This window comes from Grus americana, chromosome 3 (assembly GCF_028858705.1).
Source record: "Grus americana isolate bGruAme1 chromosome 3, bGruAme1.mat, whole genome shotgun sequence".
Lineage (NCBI taxonomy): Eukaryota > Metazoa > Chordata > Aves > Gruiformes > Gruidae > Grus > Grus americana.
The window spans coordinates 104599536-104621690 of record NC_072854.1 but is presented as its reverse complement, the minus strand read 5'-3'; the positions used below and the strand labels follow the sequence as shown (position 1 = coordinate 104621690).

At 37.9% G+C, this 22155-nt stretch overlaps 1 protein-coding gene across 1 annotated transcript in view; it reads right to left on the bottom strand.

Annotated features, from left to right (window-relative positions):
* IARS2 (isoleucyl-tRNA synthetase 2, mitochondrial) overlaps positions 1-22074 on the bottom strand; it is a 28629-nt gene extending 6555 nt beyond the window's left edge. Inside the window, exons 1-15 of the mRNA XM_054820164.1 lie at positions 21809-22074; positions 21134-21256; positions 19906-20062; positions 18597-18745; positions 18457-18506; positions 18249-18358; positions 18073-18163; positions 17572-17687; positions 16297-16466; positions 15290-15380; positions 14922-15073; positions 13754-13914; positions 6196-6298; positions 5473-5566; positions 16-124 (exon numbers count right to left, since the gene is read on the bottom strand). Coding sequence (XP_054676139.1) covers positions 16-124; positions 5473-5566; positions 6196-6298; positions 13754-13914; positions 14922-15073; positions 15290-15380; positions 16297-16466; positions 17572-17687; positions 18073-18163; positions 18249-18358; positions 18457-18506; positions 18597-18745; positions 19906-20062; positions 21134-21256; positions 21809-22054 — 1922 coding nt within the window. The 5' untranslated portion in view covers positions 22055-22074. The remainder of the gene's footprint in view (positions 1-15; positions 125-5472; positions 5567-6195; positions 6299-13753; positions 13915-14921; positions 15074-15289; positions 15381-16296; positions 16467-17571; positions 17688-18072; positions 18164-18248; positions 18359-18456; positions 18507-18596; positions 18746-19905; positions 20063-21133; positions 21257-21808) is intronic.
* Positions 22075-22155: the final 81 nt, after the last annotated feature.

Genomic DNA, 22155 nt, shown 5'->3' with positions numbered 1-22155 from the left:
AATCCATTCACTTACTTATATGGTGCTTTTTTCCTTGCTGCCACACTAGTTAATAGAGAGGATTGAAACCAACCTCCCAGTTGGTCTTTTCCTTCAAGGTATGTATCTGCTCTTTGCTCTGCACCTTTAAAAACAAGATTTTTTTTAAAAGTATCAGTCTGTATCTTCAAGCAATTAATACACTGAACAGGAAATCTCTGAAAGGGATTAGTAAAACTTATTCTGCTCTTTAAACCCAGTAAATAAGTTACTTTTGTAAATGGTGTGTGAGATATACTTGAACGTCATACAAATGATTGATTAGTACAATTTTATTTTAAATCCAAGATCACTGAACTCCAAAATTCAACAAATAAGCCTGCTTTCCCCCAAACAAAATAATAAATTATGAAAACAGATGCTATCATGCTCAGAGCGCTTCACAAGAAGTTTGCAAAATACTTTCCAAATACTCCTAAACAAACTGAAGGACCCAAGAAAAGATCGCATACTTTAGAATTAATAAAAATCTATGCCACAACCAGAAAATTCACCAGTTGGGAATTACTCAGGATATAAGTCACAGGTGTAACGTGCCCAACTAGCCTGTGTAAGGCGTCAGGTATTTTCAGAAAAGGCCAGGAAGCTTTGGCAGTGACTGCAGCTCACCTGCGACCAGATTTAGATTTACATTTCAGGAAAGGGCTAGTACAACGTGGGAAACAGCAAGCCTGGTGTGGGACAGAGGGGTCTGGAGGAGCCCGGCTTGTTTAGCTTATCCAAGTGAAGGCTCAGTGGAAATACTATTCCCTAAAAATACACGAAAAAGAGGAATGCTAGAGAAGAACAACTGGAGCTAACACTGGCATCAGAGAAAAAAAATGGGCTACAAGGCACATAGACCAGGTATTAGCTGACTACACATGAAAAGCAAAAGAGCAAACTGGGTTTTCCCACAAGGCTGGAAGATGGTGGCGAATTTTTAATGGCTTTACTGGTGGAATTCAGTTGCTGTACAAAAAGGTACAAGACTTGTTGACTCAGGAAGTCCCTCCTTGTTCTAAACAGCCCCAGAGTGGTCACCATCAGCGTAAGAACAGAATAATGTGAAGCACAGCAGAACGTGCAAGTCAAAGCCTACAAACGTGCAAAATTATACACATATTTGGCAGGAATTTAGTTTTGATCCTAAAAGTTGGTGGTGCAATTTTCCAGATATTCTCTGCTCAGTTTTTATCTACTGGCTCCTTTTATCCTCTCCCTAGGACCCCTGAGACAATGTTTCTTCCTGCTGCTGACACACTTGATTTATTTGTTTAACTTAATGGAAGTTTCGATATTTAGATCCATCCTGCAATAAAAGGAAGTTCAACATTACAAAGGTCAAGGCTATACAGTTCCAGCTAGCACAGGAAAAATGCGTGGGTGGATGTTATGGTTTTTAACACATTTGTTTATTCCTTCAAGAAAATCTACAAAGAGTTTGGGTTTTAAAAGTAGAATAAGTAGGGATCGGCCTGTGTATTAACAAACTGCAAAAATACTTGTGAGGACAAGATAGAAAAAGCATATTTACAGTAAGGAAGAAGTGTATAAGAGCACATTCGTTATTTGCAACTAGTTTACTAGCCACTGGTTTTAGAGAACCGAACTTTTCATGGAAACGCCAGTAGTTACAACCTAGAGAAGAATTTAAGCAACTGATTACAAACTGTATTGGTCTCTTCTGCCAGAACTGGTATGTCTGGCAGGCTGGCAAAAGTAGCTTCCAAAGTTAATGGAGGCCTGACCATTTTATCTCTGTAAAATACAGACACGGGGTTTGCATAGACAAAGCCTGCCTTCTAAGTGCACTGGTAGCTCCCCTACCTCAGTTTCGTTGAAGTTGCAATGGTTACAAAGAAATTAATTAGAACACCGCGCATGTTCCTTCATAAATGGAAGAGTATGTCCAACAACCCAGAAAAGACTTTGCAGTTGTTTATTTTACACTGAGGAATAGTACATAGGTCATTAAAGAGAATTACAATTTATGATCCTTCTGGTTTGGATTTCAAGATTCCATATCTTTGATCTTACAGACTTTGACTTTTAGATTAAACGTATTGTATTTTAATGCCACGAATGAATCAGCTAAGATAAATTCAAGTCTCTCAGTCAGCACAAAAGTTTAAACACTTAGATAGGTAAGTTGTAAAATAATCACATTCATTCGGTTAAATATTAGCCAATAAGATAGGGAAAGAAGTTATGAAGTTGAGAACTACCATCGTTGCGATACAAAACTAGGGGTAAAAGGCTGTGTGACTTTTACCAATGGCATATCACATTGCAATGGAGTCCAGCGTGCATTTTTGTATGAAATAATTTTGAAAAATAATATTCTTAAGGTTGTAGTGCAGATGGCACTCTGCCCACGAGGAGAATGTCAAGACCTGAAAGAGAATTTTAAGACAGAAGAGAGTTCTCTACAACGGATACTCCGAAGACAGCTACTGAAATAAGCACTATCAAAAGGCCGAACACAAACTGAACTTCAAAGCAAAAAAGAGAAAAAAAGTCCTAGGCACCCCAGCATTGAGTATTCAAAATTAGCAAATGCTTTTGAACCAAATTTTGCTTTTACCACACCTTCTTTTTGGAGGCAGTGTATTAACACTCTTCTACCTCACAGCAATATTGTGAAAATAAATTTATTCCTGTATGAAGCATTCAGACTGAAATTTTAACATTACATAAAAGAATAGGGAAACAGTTCTTTTAAAAAATATTTGAGGCATGTGTAGCAAGAAACAGGATTAGACAGCACAACAATAAACTCTTCAGTGAAAAGAGTGTTAGGCAAACAGAGCATTAATGAAGCAAACTGTATATACTGAAGAAAACTTCAGTAGCAGTGGGTTTTTCAAAGCATGTTACACTTGTGGATCTGCTCTCGATGGTGCAAGGGAACTACTATTTATTTACACACAACTCAGTTATGAGTGTGCAATTTTGGTTTTGTGACTACTGTAGCTAAATCTTTGCTCTTAGTAAGTTGCAGCTTCCTACCTGCCACACTGCTGATGTAGAACGGTTTGGTTAATTTGTCATTTAGCTAGAAGTAGGACCTTTGCAACACCTAGGCTGGAAAGAGGAAGCCAACTGTAATTCAATGAAAAAAGAGCAACTTTAAGTCATTTCCATCAGAACGATGCCCTGTCTCTGGTAGGAAACGCAGCAGGGCAGGCATTGGAAATACGACTGTATCCATGCAACCTATGATTTAGGCCACTGAGCTTGCTGTCACTGAGCAATTCCTTTAACCTGTTCAAAAGCCTCATATTGCAGAATCTCTCTCTCCTCTTCCTCCTCCTCACCCCCTTCCCAACCTGCCGTATTTTCTGAAACCAATCTGTGTGGCCATCAGCTAAAGGGATGAATTTTATAATTGCTGCATCTCATTTAATAAGCTCGGACACAGTCAGTTCAAGTCCAGTGAAAACTCACGCCTAAGTTCCCCAAGTTGCGGAGAGGCTGAAGAGAACAATTTATTTTTGCGAGACTGAACTGGCAGGGAAATTTGAAATGCTGTTCCTGCTGGTTACTAACAGACAGATCATTGATTTATAGTTTTCAATAACTTGAGTTCATGGTAGAGCGAAACAATTATAAACATTAGTCTCACAGTTTTAGCCACCTACTATATCCTCCAGTTGCCTTGAAATTAATTGACATGCGGCGAAAGAACCACTGTCATGCATGACACTGTCATCAGAAGGCAAGCGATAACTGCTGTTATCACTGATCTCCTACCACAAAATTAACAGGTAGCACTCTACAGGTAGCACGCCGGCTCCCATATCCCTCTGGGCTTTCATGAGTTTAAGCCATGGGAAGTTGTTCTTCCTGTTTTGATATTCTCTAAGCAGTTCTGGATTTCTCCATGGATTTCATCCATTTTTTTCCCCCCAGAGTACTTTGGAAAAGAATTGCATAAGTTAGCCTGTTTGTAAGCCTTGCCAATTATTTTTATTGGCATAGGAAGAAGTTCTGCAAGAAGTTTTAGAAGCTAGAGCATATTGGACAATATAAGACAAAACTATTAATTTGACAACTTGTCTTGCAAAGTGCATTTTTCATAAAGGGTAAATTAAAACAGTAATTTCACGTGAATCACTGAGACTGTACTTCCACTTCTGGCAGTGGCTGGGAGCCTCAATGACATAGGAAAAGAGTACTGCAAGCTTTGTGTCATTTCTGAAGACAAAGAGGCTCACACGATCACACTGCTTGTTAGTCCTTCCCCCGACTTTTGAACCATTGGGGCCCACTCCAGCCATGTCAGGCAGCAAAGGAAGATGTTCCAAGTTCTAGCAAGTTTCATGAAAATAGATGACTAGATAGAGAAGAGGAACTTTTAATGGTTCCATGAAAGAAGTAGTCTGTACTGTGATTTATTAGACATCACAGAATCCATAAGGGAGCCTTACACAAATTAACAGCGAATCAAGTGTCTTGATTCCTTGTTAAACACATTGTCTTTCCTCTACACAGGATTAGAGGTGGTTTCTGTGTACTGAGGTGTTAAGCCCTTACAGAATGCAAGTATGTAACTGTGCACATAAAATACCACTACTTTGTTATACCTTTCAAAACCAAACCAGAAACATCTTTAAAGAGTATGAACTTTAATATATGTAAAGGTCTTCTAGAAAATGAACGTTTGCTGATGGTACTGTTGCCTGACCACGTTGCTAAGAAATAAAACCTCTGGTACTAACGTGTTTTATAATTCAACAAGATTGTTATCACACAATTGTGTACTGAGGGTTTAAAGTCCAACAGACTTGATGTATGGGACCAGACTCCTCCTTTAGAAGGGACTCCTGACTTTGGACTATTCTCCAAGCAAACAGTGTATATTTTATATATTTTTATACAAATATGTATCTGCTACCTGCTGAGTAGCAACTACTGACAGCAGGAGTTATAAATAGCATATAGCAAGTATGAGTATTTTAAGCCACAATAAACTGCTTTAGTTACTGAAAGTAATCAGAAGTGAAAAAGTACACTTAGACTGTTAAAATTACAAAACTTAGATGCAGCAGCTGATCTCAATTTTGTTCTGCTTCACAGAGCACGCACAAGCACAAACTGATATTTGTTAACAGTTATCAACCAGCAGCAAAGTACCTCAGCCATTTGTGTCATGAAGCTTCTATACTCAAAACAAGTTATGTTCTGATTAGAAGATATGCAGTGTGTCACACAGCAGAATCGGTCAGAATAGAATATGAGGAAAATCTCAACTTCAGCTATGCTGAAAATGAGTTTCCCAACATTAAACCCTTATCTTTACAAGCAAAAGCAGCTTTATGAGAAGTCACAGCCAGTTTGCCGCTGGCATAATCTAACTGTTTTACTGATGCCAACACCGTCAGGCAAAACAGTTATATTTATTTGTTCTCCAAGTATTTTAAAAGAAAGATCAAAATGTTAATTCTGTACCTTCCAAAACATGAGCCCACGAAGTTCCGCTGTCAAACCAGATGTCTAGGACATCCTGTCCCTTGACATAATCCAAAACATCATGACCACCAGCCTAATGGGAAAACAGTTATTAAACAATGCAAACAGAATACTCTGTATCATCAATGCTTCCCAAAGCTACGAATAGATTTGCTTTCTGGACCAGTTTTGTACAGGCTCTACCACCAACTTTGTGAGGGAACACAAAATAATTTAAGTAATTTTTCACAATAGTTTTCAGATAATTACTGATGAAAAGCCAAAACAGAACAAGGAAAAATTACAAACACCCCCCACCCCCCCCGAGATGGCAGATCAACACTACGGTTTGTGTGCTAGCTTAAGGATACTATTGTTAAAGGAACAATAAAAAGTTAGGAAGAACTAAATAAAAATTTTCATTTTATTTTAATGACAAAGACTTAATATATACTTGGGCTCATAATTTGATTAATTAGGATGTCACTTTCCTCCTGAAGTAAAATGAGGGGGATAGAGATCTCTGTCCTGAATTCCTGGCACAAATCTGATTGTGTGCGTTCTGCCATACTCAGATCCCACTTTCTGAATATCCCTTTCACAGGACACGTTCTCATGGAGGTACAACATTGAAAAGGATCATAGGAATATATGAAGGTTTTATATTATTTCCCATCACTGAACTGTCTCAAGCACCTTCTGTATTTGAAGTAAAATAATTACCTTTGCTACAGCCTCTTTTGGTAGTAGCTGTTCGATAGGAAGGGTCCACCATGCATCTGTTCCTTGCTGCTCTACTATTTTGATGACATTTGTGATGGTTTCACTGGGTTAGAAGGAAAAAAGGGGTTCATGAATTGATCTGTTAATTGTACCTTTCTACAACTATCCCAGATCCAAAGCAGTGAGATACTCTGATAAAGAGATCAAGCTATTTAAACCTGTGATTTTCCAGCTTCTAATCCAGACAAGACTCCACAGAGCTTTCTGCCTGTATTAAAAAGACTTCTTACGTTTGTCTTCCAAGCTGGGTAGGGTTGTGTAGAACCTGGACATACAGAAACCCACCTGTATTCCAAACAGCTTTTTCTGCAAATACTCAATAACTGGGCACTCAAAAAAGATGCCAGCAGCTTGAAAACTTCTAAAATCCATTTCACTTGCTATTTCTTCACCTTGGATTTACAGAAACTAAACAACTATTTCACCCAAAAATATTTGCTCTTTTTGACAGCAGGCTTCTTTTCTCCACTGGATAAAGAGACCTCGAGAACACAAGTGGAAATGGAGAGTTAGGAAATGGCAGCACAAAGGTTGTGAAATAAATAGATAGTACAGAAATAAGGAAAATAAAAAAAATTAACTAAGCATTTTTTCTGATGTGAACAGATAACACAACCACAAGGCATGCAGTTCTGTTCATTATTTATGACTCTTTCAATCGTTGTCCCCAGTAGGTAATAAGGCCATGGGGAATTGATTTTTAATATCATTTAATGCCAAGTCTAGACATAAGTTAAGAGAGCTTAAAAAACAAAGCAAACCTCACACACTTTGTCTTACTTGTCACAGACCACTTACTAAAGAGGTGATTTTTAAAATGTCTGCTGTATTTAAGGAGTACAGCAGATCATCATGACCTGCCAACTAAAATTGGTGTTACCCAATCCACCAGAGATCAGTTTTGAACTCTAGAAATGAAGATTTAATCAATTAACTAACTTCTTCATACAGTAGTGTGAAAGGGGAAAAAGTAAAATAATAATCTGGCACAATTTTCTTGAAAACACAGAAAGCAGATGATCTAACTTCTTTAATGTCATCACGCCGTTTTGTATTTGGACTTCAGCATAGTATTTTTTCTGTACTGCTAATAAGTTGAGTTACATCACTATAACATTTAGTGGACTCTTACACACAGAGTTTAAGCATGAAAACCCATGTTCTCCAAGAAGATGCAGAACAAATTATAATTTAATTACATGACATGAGGTGCAACAGTAAGAAGAAAATGCAATCTTGCTCTTGATTGTGGGAACAAAATTGCAATGATAGACTAACAGTTTTGTATTAATCAATCAATCATCAATTAATCAATTTACTTTTCAAAGTAAATTCCTGTAGAACGTCCCAGTAGGTTTTCTGGAGAGAAAACCCACTAACCAGTAACACTCACAAAATCACAGCCAGCAAGCAGACCATTGCCATTCTTACCCTTTCAGGCTAGAGTGGCTATCATTCACCGTCTAGTTTAATGATGAAAGGACACAATTTATGGCTTTGTAATATATCTGCTAACATTTATCTTGGTAAAACAACATTTAGGAGCTCCGGTTCTGAATGGTATCTTTTCCTTTCAGAAATATTTGCACAGAGGCCTATTTGCCTATACTTCCAGTTGTGAAGTGTTACTTCTCCAAGACAAAAGCAAACAACTACTCCAGTCCTGGCAGATAGCTGGTAAGTATCCCTTATGGCTTGCCTCCTTCAGGCTAAATCTTCAAATTCAGAAAGCTCTCAGGAAAAATCAAATAAGCCAAGGAGAAGTTTGTTCGTCTCAGCTCAGACTAAACTATTCCACTGAATTTGTCTCTCTTGCGGGTCAGTACCTTCCAGTGACGAGGCTGGCTTTACACCCAGACCTTCAGTGATGACACAGACCATAGCGCCTGGGACCATTTTAGAAAAAGCAACATACAGCATTATTTTTCATTCCTCGCCAACAGAAGGCTCCATCTTTAATTCTTCTCAAATGCAAGATCAGTGTATTTTTAAAGACAATTATGGATAACTAGTTGTCTTCAAGTGAAAATTTGAAGAGGTCTCTCTACAGTCTCAATGACCTTCCTATGGGCCAAGTTGTACCCATGGAAGTCACCAGCAGAAGACGGAGTAGCTAAATTAAGAAGAGGATTATTTACCCTAAACTGTGCTTATTACCACATAAAATGTTAGTGCATGTTGAGTGATTCATGGAAGAAGTGCTCAGCTAATGGCTCTGGCATCCAATTAGAGCAAGAAAGTTTTTCTGCTCATGAATCACGCCCATAACTAGCATGGAAAAGCTACCAGTGTGCCCTATAAACCAAGTAGAAAGTTGAAAGAGGAACTAAGCTTGCCTTCTATGTGACTTTCTCATACTGCAAATACACTTCAGTGGAGGGACATGAACTCCAGTGATGAATTCATTTCCAACTTAGAAATTTTTAAAGCACTCAGCAGGTATTTAATGACATCACTGTTTGTAGGGATTTTTAAAAGGAGATAAAACCAGCTACAGCCCAAAACTAACAGCTACCTTGGACAACATGTAGGAATATACTCTTAACAAACAATGTTTTCCAGCAACCGTCTGGATTCAGTTTGACAAGAGCAGAAATCTTAGTTTGTCAGATGTTCTAAGCTTTAAGTAAAGCAAAGACAGCCTGAAGTGCCACCAGTTTTCTGACATTGCAACTGTTAATTGCAATGACATCTCTCCTCAGTGGAGGAGATAATGATTAAGGTCAGGCCTATCACACAAATATTTGGAGAAATTAACAAAGGGGGGGTACACCTGAAACACTGTGTTAGTGCAAACTGTATTACCTGCAGTGAGGATGAACTGTTCTCCTTTCAGTCGGAGGCAGGGGATGGACAAGAAGGAAATAAAACCTCGCTATCATTTTCCCTTGGGAAAACATCATAAAATGACTGACTTCATTTACAGTAAGTAAGTATTGCCAATGCCACACAACAGTTGTCTACCATTGTAGATACACCATTACTACAAAATGTACTATGGACTAACCTTTTACCAAGTGTATTGCTATGCAACGCAAAGGCTTATATTGTTAATTTATGAAGAGCAGAATTATTTTAAAGACACATTTTCGTGACACGTGAACTAACAGATATGATTATGCTACAGATAAAAGTTTTAAAACAACTAAAAGAAGGTCAGATTTGCGTTACCGGTCACTTAGAAGAAATAAGGAGTCAATGACTGTGAACTCAACTTATAATTGACCGATATTCTCAAAATTCTATCACAGTTTCAAATCAAGTAAAAAAGACATTATAGCAGTGCAAGTTTTTTTCATCGTATTCAGTTTCCCTACAGAATATAAGTGAACATTAACAGGCAAGTATTTTATAAGAGGAGATCATTAAATCCAAAGATTTCCAGGATCCCATTTCAACAAGTACTTTTTCCTCCTACAGTTTGAAAAACCCAAGAGAAACAAACAACCCTCCCTTTCTCTAATCTTTTCCCAGGATAGTTATGATTAACTATTACCATAAAAGAGAAAAATTACTATATTTAAGGTATCTGTGTTGTAAGGAGAAAGACTTTTGCAAAGTACTTTTATGTAAGGTGTAAGTGAAAACCACCTTTCTCAAATAACTACTCATCACTTTATAATCTATGGGCTTCAACGTGAGCACGATAATTCAGAGTTAGCAATAAACACCATTGTAAAACTTTGCCCTGTATTCATACACTATCTAGAAGAACTTGCATTACGTGTCACTCGCTACATTTTAACACTGAAACCCCTACGGCAATTCACGCTACCACGACACCAGCCAATCACTCTGAAGTCTGATATTGATTATGCTGAACACTTATTTAATGTGTTAACAGAAATTAGGCAGCATTAAGATATAGTCGGGAGGAGAAGAATACAGTGCCTGATGTTCTCTCGACCTCTTTTCAAGCAAGAGTGAAGACGGCAAGTTATCTTCATTTTTACATGAACGTAGATACTTCAGCAGTAAGTATTTAGGTTACGGTAAGTTGCTATTGCTTACAAGTCACTGAAATATCTTAATATTTTACAAAGCAATTCAGAGTGTAGGGTAGATCTACTTCAAAAACAGGTTGCTGTTTGGATTTTTTTTTTCCCCCCTCAGAAATTTAAGTTACTTGTTAATCAAAGTCACAGAGAGGGAGACAAAAGTTCTCATGCATTAGAAAAATTTTTGCAATAGTACTTATTATTACCAATTTCTGAACAGTGAATTTGTAAAGTTAAGAATTTGTTGTGTGGGGTTAGATTAAAGTATTTATCTCACCCTTATGACCTGGTCTGAGCTACTACTGGAAATACAAATCTCTCTGTTTACTTTTGGATCTCTTTCTCACTTCTCTTCCATGAGTTACAGAACTCCCTACAACCAGAATGTTTTCTTACAAAATCTATTACATTTTGAAAGCTGACAAACAATATAAGTGTTTATTTGTGCACGTATTCTATTTAAAGTATTTTTTCTCCACTTGTGCAGAAGAATCGCACAGAATCTTACCCCTGTGTTCTCATAATTCTTACTGAAAATTGCAATAATGAAAAAATGTTCTCTCTTATTTCTCTCATATAGAGTTTTGTTATACTAATTTTTAACTCCTGATTGCAGTATGATGTGGTATACTCTACATAAAGGCTCTAATTTTCAGTAGCATATTAAATTCATAATCTCAGGCAACAATGTTATACAATCAAATGTCTTTTAGGGCTATGGGGGGCCACAGCAGCAAACAGGATGACTCATGGCGATCTTGCATCAGACTTACTGCATACAGGATTACAGTCTAGCTCTTGGCTTTCAAGTCAGAAAGACAGGATTGCTGGTGTGGGAAAAATACTCTGTTAGAGACAAGCAGCTGCATCTTGAAAGAGAAGCTTTCTGCAACCTTTCACATGACAAATTCAGGGGAAACTGACTTAGAGGGAAATACAGCTGTTTATTTTAGGGATTTTTTTTTTGTTTAAAAAAAGGTCTTTTTACAGGTGATACGTAGACAGGATCACTCAAGACTGACCATCGGTGCTCTCATATGTAACAGCAACTCCATGTGGACTACACTGACTTCCAGTGGAGATGCTGTTACTTTTGATAGCCACTCAAAAACTCCGGAGCAGCTGCTACTGCATGTTTATCCACCATTCAAGATAAGAAAACAGCTTTTGTTTTGACATGCAAGTTATTTTATTTACTGTTGTTTTAATACTATTAATTATTCAGACAATCTGAGTATGAAACTTCTTAAGTCTTCGAAATATGTCAGCAACCTATTGTGATATGATTTCAAAATGATAATAATAATGCAAATGGAACAAAACATTTAGGCTAATTTGTTTATTTCAGTAAGAATTGGTGTCCAGGAAAATGACCTATGAATTGACAGACTTCTTTCTAAATTTGCCTGTCATTTCTATAGGCCAATATTCTGTGCACTCTTCCTACTGTGGTTAGAGAAGTCTGCTACGGCTAACTTTAAATATTTAATGTGTGTTTTACAGTTTTCTTTGAAAATTTCACCTCTACTGTAGAGCATGTTAGAAGTAAGGACTACTGCTTATAAGTGAGCATTATTAGCTGCCAGTCAAATGAAATAAATCTACTTTTCAAGCATATTGGATATGCTTTTTTTTTCCCTTAAACATCTCTCTTTTTCCTCCAGATCAATTCTAATCAAACACGGTACACTCTCCCTTTGTTCATTCACCACCATGTGTGACTGCTAGACCAATAACTACACACAATGGTCAAATTGTTAAACTATTGCAGAGTTTATCACATCAAAATGCCCCAATTGCCACATATCCTACAACTCCAGCAATCTTCTTACACAGCTCAGGCACTTACAAAAGACACACTTTTTAATAGAGGTCGCTGGCTTTCAAGGTAATTTTCCTACAATGTAAAGGAATTCCCATGCATCCCTCCTTTCGGTTGCTTTCTGTACCAGCTGGGTCAGCTCCTCTGCATTCTGAAGGAGCTGTTGCTTCATGGTGCCCTTCACGTCTGAGTGCCAAACGCTAAACTATTTTTCCTTACACTCTTATTTTGTTGTTAAACTACATATTTAATAATTTTAAGCAAGCACAAGTAACACACTCAAGCCTACTCTGCAGACAGACTATGATAAGTATTCCTCAGAAATTGTAATTTTTTAATGTGAACATAGACTTACTTTTTAATATAGTAACAGTTTTTGCAGGTAAGATGATTTTACACCCTACAGAGCCTCCATGCCTTTATTTCCTGATGTGCGTCAGCATTATTCAGGTACTATAAATGACTACAGCTCTTGTGGTCTTTTCTCACAGTTATTGCCTACTGAGAGAGAGTCAAAGTACGTATCTGTGCACCTACACACCCAGCCACACTAAGTGAAGCTAAGGACTAACTGCTTAAAGTCCATTCCCTGCACTCCACACCCTCAGCTTCACCTAATACTACACTTACATGCACAGTCCAGTCTCTGGAAAATATGCTGGACACTCTGCAGTTTATTTATTACACACCAGAATAAAAAAAAAAGTTCTTCAACACTAAGTTCATCTCCAGCTATGCAATGTTATTATCATCCATAATGAATTTGCATAAATGGTTGTAAGGTTAAGATGTATAAAATGGAGTTACACTAGCATATCTCAAGACAGAAAACAATTCTGGAAATATACAATGAATGTGGAACTCCACAATGCTATTTTTATGAAATCATTTCTCAGAGAATATTCACAATTGAAAACCTCTGTTCCCCAAAGGGGTAAAAGCAGAACTCTACTACTCCTTAAAAGACAGAAAAGGATCATATTTGGTTGAGGTTTCTTGTTTTAAAGCAGAGCTTGAATTTCCTCTGCATTACATTGTCTGGAATTCCTGAAATGCAGCATTTGCAATTTCTGGATACTATTAACTAAAAGATGGCGGAATAAGGCTAGCATCGGAAGCTTGCAACATACGAAACCGTAAAGCTAAAGGTCACTTACATTTATTAAGGCTGGGTCTTCAAAAACACTCTAGTTTTATTTTGAAACAAAGTGCAGTTATTTATTCTGCGACCGATTTGGTTATTCCACTTCAGATATCTTGTTGTCACTTATTCAATTGCAAAATCTATTCTGACAAAATACCGGTATTGTTCAATTTACAGTGCTACAATTACAGTTGCAATCTATTCTAACTACAACTTGCATTTTACTCTTTGCTTAAATGACTGCTGGCAGCTCGCTTAACTTGAAGATGAGGGATAAAAGCAGCAATTACTATCAAGGGGACTTTTCAGGTAACTTAAGTATCTAAGTAAATTAATTCCTATTACTTACATACAAGTTACCTTTGGAAATGAGTTTTTTATTTTCATTTATAGCTGAATTAGTTCTGTGTATAAACAACTATAAGTAAAAGCATGCATTTATACTTAAATAGAAGTTTTATAATATTGTATAACTGCAGCACAACAGACATTGCTCATTCTTTCATTTTTCAGTATATAAAACAAGACAAATACCTGTTTATCAAGCATTCTCCTGTGTTCTTCTGATAAAAAACAGGAATTGGAACACCCCAACACCTTTGCCGTGATATACACCAAAATGTCCTTCTGTCCAGCATTTCGAGCATTCTGTTCACTGCAGATGTAGGAATAACTTTCACTTTTTTCAGCACTTCCTATAAAGTACACAGTGAGCTGTTGAACACACTTCAGCATTTAAACACTGCTTACGCTACCAGTAAAGAAAGGTACAGGTCCACACTCCCACTCCCAGTATTGAATAACATTCTCGGGCAACTGTCACATGTATATCGTTTACTTCACCACATAGTGCTCTTCAATAACATACTTTGAACATGTTAGTGGAAGGAACAGGTCCACACAGAGCAACCAACGCTTTTTTTTTGCCAGCTCTGATTCTCTAGCAGATGCACCCTGAAGTGGGCTAGAAACGGGATCCGTCTCTATCTGAAGTTTAACAGCTCATTGTGCCTCGTGCTGCCGTCTACTTTGAAACCACACCTTGATACATACTGCCTGTATTAGAGAGTGTGGGCTACCACTTGCTCCCCACCCCGCTAAATAACCATCACATTTTCCTTCATTCTAGATAAAGATGAATATGGAATAAACACTTCATGCCCTAATTTGAATGAAATCACTGTTACCCAAGACAGCTTAAGGTGCTGGTCTGAGCTTTCTGTGTGGATGTACATAATTTCAAAGAGCACTGCATTTTAAAAAAAATGGTTTAAAGTTACTTAAAATAGGACTGTGGCAAAATTAAGAGGAGCAAAAAGATGTCTGGCCATGCAAGGCTACCATAACAACAAAGGTAATTTTAATAGTGATAAAATTGTCTCTTCTGATTTAATTCCTTGAAACATTGTATTTTAAAAAATATTTTTGGGGAAAAAAAAATCAGTAGCTCTAAGAAACTTATACATCTCCTGTAAATACAATGAGCAAATATCTCAGTCAATGTATTTATCCTGGATTATATCAATATTGACAAAAAAACCAACAACATTCATCACTTCTACAAATAACTAGTACTTTTCAACTAGTGTTTGTAAACCCTAAAGAAGAACATATTCTGGAGTGAGCTATAGCGAGATTGTTTTGCTGATTCCAAATGGCATCAGCTGTTTTAAATGTTCCATAAGAAAGAAAAATTATATACCTGTGCTGTAGCCTTCATGCTTGCTGTGTTTACAAACCACTGTTTGCTGGCACGAATAATCATTGGTTTTTTAGTCCTCCAGTCATATGGGTAACTGTGCACGTATTTCTCTTCTTTTAACAAACTCCCAGCTGCATGAAGCATCTGAATGACTGAGAGAAGGGAAAAAAAAAAAGGAGGCAAGATTAAAATCTGAAGATACTGCTACTTTTAACCTCAATTCGTTCCCTTCCATGATCAACACATAGTAAGAAGCGCCTGTACCTTATCCATATTCAAGATATATTCAGTAATTATGAATCCTCAAAATACATTCCTGCAGGAATGTAACTGATAGAGCAACAAATGGCTAAACATTAAATACTCACCAGCTTCATTCCCCTCTTCAAGGACATTCTTGTTTTGAAGTTCAGGGCCTGCAGCTTCGGTAAAAAACCCACTTTCATCCACAAGGCAATCCTTAAAATAAATATGTTAATCATGTCAATAAAATACCATTTGGCACTTAATTACCTTTTTGGTATTCAGAAGTGAGTCAAGTACTACTGAGTAACTACTTTTCTGATGAATAGCGAAGTATGTTATATTTAAGTACAATTCAGATTTAGTGAACTGCAATTTAGTAATCTACCAGGCAAGTGAATTCGATGTATCAGAAGTGAGCACCATTACATTTGCAGACATACCACAATTGTCTTACATCAACTCACTGGTTAGTATTTCAATGACTTTCCAAATTAACAGTGAAAAACAAAACCAAACAAAACCCCAAGAAAAACTCTACTCTCAAAAAAACCCCCTAACTGGAAATATGAGTATAATCAGGTTTTGGAATATCTCAACAGCCACTTCTTAAAAAAGGTAAAAGAGACAAAGAATATCCTGCATCTTCATTTCCATCAAACACAAACTGATCATGCATAATGGAACTGTATTTATGTGTTTAAAACAAGCTTTGCTGAAAAAGAATAGTAATAATGACCTACATAACTGGTGATTTACTGGTCTGCAAGATACAGCTTTAAAAGTCAATTCTGAGTACCAAGAGCAAATATCTGAGAATTGTTGTCTGTGTTATCCTTTAAAAAAAAAAAAAAAAAAAAAAAACACAGAGAGAGAACAGAAATCTGATTCTATTCTACCACTTCCCTGTGAGTTTTAATTAGCAGATGGATGAAAAACTTCATCCTTTTACTTTTATACACACTTTTTTAAGGTTAGTCCTACATTCCTGCAGGCCATTAGTGATACTCACACTTATATGAATGCTTCAAAACATTTTCAAGTGTTATGCACAAATTACAGCAATCACTTTAGCGGCACGTGACCAAACAGTTGCAGGAAATCAAGAGCAACAGCTGAAAAATTAAAGTACCGTGGGTAACTGATGGTGGGAAGCTACGCTGTAGTCTTCCATACCATGAGCTGGGGCTGTATGAACTAATCCTGTTCCTTTTGCCATTGTCACGTGGTTTGCAGGTAACAGAGGAGAGACTCTGCCAGGAATTGTGGGATGAGCACAAGAACCATCTGCCAAATCTACACCTGGGGATGAAAAAAAAAACCCCAAACCAAACAGATGAGAAAATAAACAATTCACACATTCAGCTTCTTTTACGAGCGAGCAGAAATGGACCAACTGATCAGCAAGTGTATGCATGGGATAACATTCAGATGTACTAATTTATCTTGTTTGTGGGTCCTTGTCCAAATGCTTTCAAATTCTCTGCATTGTTAATCTTGCACACAGGTTTTTCCTTTGAAGAAAAAGCTTTTCTTCAACCTCAGATAACAGTATTCCGTTAGTAGTGACATTCTACGTAGAGACACATTCCCATTCCTTGGGGACCACTATCTCAGTGTTCCAGAATCAGATCTTGATAAAGATTTTGTAGGCTAAAAACCTTTCATTTGGGATCTATTCCTAGTTCTGCCACTAAGTATTAATATTAATCATCAACGGTTAATTTAAATTCTCTAAATTACACACAAATAAAGAGAGTACAGCATGAATGAAGCTAGTGACAATTTAAGGTTAAAAAAAACACTAAAAGAAATCTTAGTACCAAAGCCTTACTGAAAGTCAAGAATCACAGAGCTTGAAGAATGCTTCATGTGACAAAATGGCCTTCGTTGAATGCTTTCCTCCTAGGAGGAGCATGTTTAGGAACTGCTGTCAGACAGTTAGGTACGCAAATACAGAAAGGTAACAAATGTAACTAACTACTGAATATATGGGAAGATAAAAAGAGGTTCTAATATTGAATTTCTTTTCAAGAAGATCCAACTCTACTTTTGTATGTTATCTGCAAATCATGTGATTCAAGAAGGTGGAACCTGTGAGAACACCACCTCCAGGTAATTTTATGATTAGCTAAAACCAAGATTATTAAGCAGAGAACTGGGTAATTTTTCCCCCTCTGAAAAAGAAGGCATGGAAAGACACCAAAACAACAGTCATGGAAATCACCATTCTCACCTCCTTTTTAGATATGTGTATTTCCAGCACTGAATCACTGATAAAGGCAAATTAATAAAGTTCACAAATGACACATTAAATCCCAACTCATGACAATGAATGAGAATTCTGTTTCCAGACACCTACAAGCAGATTTCTAAGCAACTTAAGATCAACAAGATTAAAACCTACCTTTACACGTTGATATAACCTCAAACTGCGTGTCCAAAACAGCAGCTGTAGATTCAACTCTATCTGCAGCCAGAATGAAGTGTTCACCAGTAGTTGTACATTTCACAATTGAATATCTACAATGCAAATATATATATATATATTACAAACACCATACGGCTACAAATTGTTTAAACACTCCATATCTAAAAGACAGCAAAGTATGTTTTACAATCTACATGTCAAATTCACTCTTAAATCTTAAAAGAATTAAGATAACGTAACATCAGGAAGAAGAAATAGCTTTAAAAAATAAAAATGAAAGCAAAAAATAATATATTAAGAGAGACAGAACAAAGCTTAAAATTGTGTCACTTAAACAAAAAAAACAAACCACAACCCCCCCCCCCCCCAAAAATATGCCTTAAATAAAATGTACTGGTAGTCCAGAATGTTTTAACTTTGCTGATAAATATTGATAAGGCCTGACGCAGATGACTGAGCCAAGTGAAAGACACATACGCTGCATCTGGCATGTAGCAAATGGCTTGATTGGCTGGCACAGTCCAAGGTTGTGTGGTCCAGACTAGCACACTAGCAGGGGACGATCCATCTACAGATGTAAATGAAAAGTAGTTTACTTACAATTATAACAAAAATAAAAGCTATCCGTCTTAAAATCTATACAGAAGTCATACCTATCACTGAAGTCAGCTTAGGTGGTGGCTTTAACAGGGGAAACTTCATATACACAGAACGACTGATGTGCTGCTCATTGTATTCAAGCTCTGCTTCAGCCAACGCTGTTCTGGGTAGATACCAAACCTAAGTTAACACACTTGAACATGAAAAGCTATTGATATCCTTGCTAAAATTTTGAAGACAAAATAATAAGTTGATTCTTACTTTGCTGAAGGAGACCAGAACACAGGTTTATAGTCCTGATAAATGAAACCCTAAAGAGGAAAGGGAGGGGAAAAAAAGAAAGTTAGGAGAATCAAAACTCATGACAAAACAAAGCACGCTTTAAGAAGAGATCAACATACCTTATCATACATTTTGTAGAAGACTCTCAGCTGGTTCGCTTCATACTTTGGATCAAATGTACGGTAGCAGTTAGCCCAATCTGCCATTATACCCCAGCGAATGAAGGCGGATTTCTGTTTCTCAATTGCTCTTTCTGCAAATTCTCTGGCTGAAGGGAATAGTTCCAATAAGCACGCGGTTTAGACCACTAAGATCAATATAATACCATTTAAAATATGCTATTGACATTTTTTAGAAAAGTCTGAGCTGAACGTATTGAAACTGTGCACCTATTACTGATGTGTATTAAACAGATTACTATGGCTCAAAATTATATATTTCAGAGAAGTAGTTACATAAAATTACTCTAAAGAGTAAAAAGATCCAGGAGTGGCATTTTTTGACTAATATGGGGACATAAAGCACAACTGTCTCTAGAAAATAAACTTTCTTTTTAAGGAAGAGGGAAAAAAAGTATATTCAGTTACGAAGAGCAATTTCTCAAAATGCATTCTCAAACAACGTAAAATAAGAAAGTTAACCACCTCTGCTGATGCTGATCCAAACTTTTCAAAGCAACATGCATCTGAAAATAAGTTAGCCCAGCTCATTGCTGCAATTTCAAGCTAAAGCAGTTTAAATTGCTCATTACAAATAGTTCTGCAGGTGAATGTTGTTGTCTTTCAATACATATGGTATTTCAAATTATTTTTTCAGAACAGTTTCCACATAATGCAGACTAACCTTCTCTGAAAGGATCACCCCTATGGTTTTGTGGTATCATTAAAAACAGAGTCAATAAATACATCCCTCATTATGACATTGAGCCAAGCTGTCCTGATGAAGCCCAAGTTTTATCACAGAACAGTTGACGTCAGAGAGGACCTCAGGAGGCAATCTGGTGCAACTCCCTGCCCAAGCAGGGACTCCCAAGTTATAAGGAGCTTCTTTTTAGCTCCTCAGCAAATTCAGTCTTCAAAACCCAACAGGATGCTGATCTGATAAATATCGGTTTCATGCTGCTACACAGTTAAGCAAAGCAGAAATACAAATCCTCTGCCTTACTCCTGTATTTTTAAACCCATGGTTAATGCTATGCATGTTCATTACAGCAACTAGTTAAGTCTGTGTTCAACTATCCCACTTCGTAAGATGACATTGTATTCAATCTGCTTGGCAAATAACGTACAGCAATCCAACAGCTAATAGGAAAGCACCCAATAAAGTATAAAAGCTATTTCTAAAGCATAAAATTCAAAATATGCTGAGTAGGATGTACAAATACTTAAGCTGACTTTTTCTATAAAGATATAGCAAACAGTAGTTCACCTCTCTGTCTTATTTCCATTGGTGAAAGATTTTCAGCTCCTCTGACTTCTGACAACGCCTTCAACTCAATTGGCAATCCATGACAATCCCATCCTGGCACATAATGTACTTTATAACCTCTCATCACATAGAAACGATTAGTGATGTCTTTCAAAATCTGAAGAGACACAAGGGTCAGTTATCACTTCAGCTCCCCCATGTGGAATAGCTACATTATTAAGATCCTCCTGTTACTAACAAATATAAAAGGCTGCATGATACATTTACATTTAAACCCATCCATTTATGGTTTTTTTCTTGCCCATCATTTTGTATTTTGGCAGAACCTCAAAGGACCTCTGATCAAAGGAGTTCGCATTTAGTATAACTGAAAGACACAGTTCATAAACTTGCAAGACTTGAAGCAAACAAATCCAACTTACTCTCATTTTTAAAACATTGAGCTGGATCTACAGTGTTGGCCTAGGGCATATTATGGCTTTTTGATATAAGTGATCACCTACCAAAACTTGTCATTTTCACAACTCCCAAGTTTTAGTGCTAGTACCTTAAGAAGCTGTGGGTCACATTTAAGTCTTTCCCACTTTGTAGCATATGTAATGTTGTCATTCTCAGGACTGAATCTAAACGTATTCAAACATATTTAGGAGTATCATTCTGAAGCTGAAATTCACATTTTAAAAACCATCAACATTTAGTCATAGTGATTCCATTGAAGATACTCAGATAAAATAAAATAAATGCAATATAACAAACTTACAAAATACCTAAAGAAAAAAAGAATAGCAAGGCACAGCTCGACTGTGCATTATGATAACATTATTACATATACACATACAAAAATATACACTCTCCCATGTGTTTATGTGTGGTAAGTTCAATACACAAATAAATTGTGCATTTAATATTGCTTAGGAATGAAGGCTGGACTTTCTCTAGAAAAAAATATTCTCGTTTTACTGAAACAGTCAGCTTCACAAATGAGCACTCAACCATATAGGTACCATATACTGGTATATGGTTTGATGTCATGGTATGGTATGTATGTCACCAGGGCACCGTATGATATCTACATAACTGTGACGTTTGCTTTTTAAAAGCCCTGTCTACCAAAATACAGAACACTTTAAAGGGTTATGGATTTAAACGGGAGTGGAGAACACACAGCACATTGTGGGGAAGTATTTACCACTTTGACACAGTACAGTATGAATGAGAAAATATTTACTTTATTTAATGCATGGCCAACATGAGGGTCCCCATTAGCATAAGGTGGTCCATCATGAAGACAAAATTCCTGCTTTGTTTTCCTTTGCCTTTGCCATGAATACAGTTCCGAAAAACCACATTTCTGTAGAGACAATGACAAAACACCTACATCATCACAGGCCTTTGCACTACCCAAAAGTCTGAATTTTAGCTTCATAGTAAAATGTATATTGAAAACAAAGACAGAAAGTTAACTAACTCTGTAACAGAAAACATTAGTAGTTTAAAACTATTTAAAAAGCCCAAGATAGGCATAATACTGAGCCCAACATTACTACTCTGGCTCTCCACTACCAGGAGGGTCGTTACTCTCTCTCCAAACGAGGCCATAACAAACTTGGGAGTATCCAGACCCTAACTAACTAACTACCCACCCACCCCGAGCTCTTCACCCGTCTGACAGTTAACTCCGGACAGCCCGGCCAGGCACCCGCGAAAGCCCAGGCCCACAAGAAGTTAACGGCAGCAAAAGGCGGGCCCGCAAACAAACCTCGTCCGCCACCCCCGCCCTCCGTCCCGGGGCTCCGCCGCCGGGCCCAGCCTCGCCGCGCCCCCACGGGAGCGCTGCCGCGACGGCGGGCTGGGGAGCCCCACACCACCGCCCGGGCGAGCCGGCTCCGTCCCCGGCCGCTACCTGCTGCGTCTCCAGCTCGGTCTCGGGCTGCAGCCGCCCCGGTAGCTGCGCGGGGAAGCGGCTGCGCGGCAGCAGCACCGTGTCCCGGTACTGAGAGTCCTGGCTGCTCTCCGCCACGGGCTGTTGGCTGTTGGCCTCCGAGGCGGCGGAGCGCGCCCAGCCCCAGGCGGCCCCCGCCCGGGCCCGCAGCCCGACCCGCGCCCCGGCACAGGCCAGCGGCGGCGCCCCCCGCCAGGCCCGAAACATCCTCACGGGCTCCCTGCGACGCGCGCTAGGGAAACACTTCCTCCTCCGCTACGGAAAGCGGCGCGGCGGCGACGGGCCGCGGGAAGGGACACGCTACACAG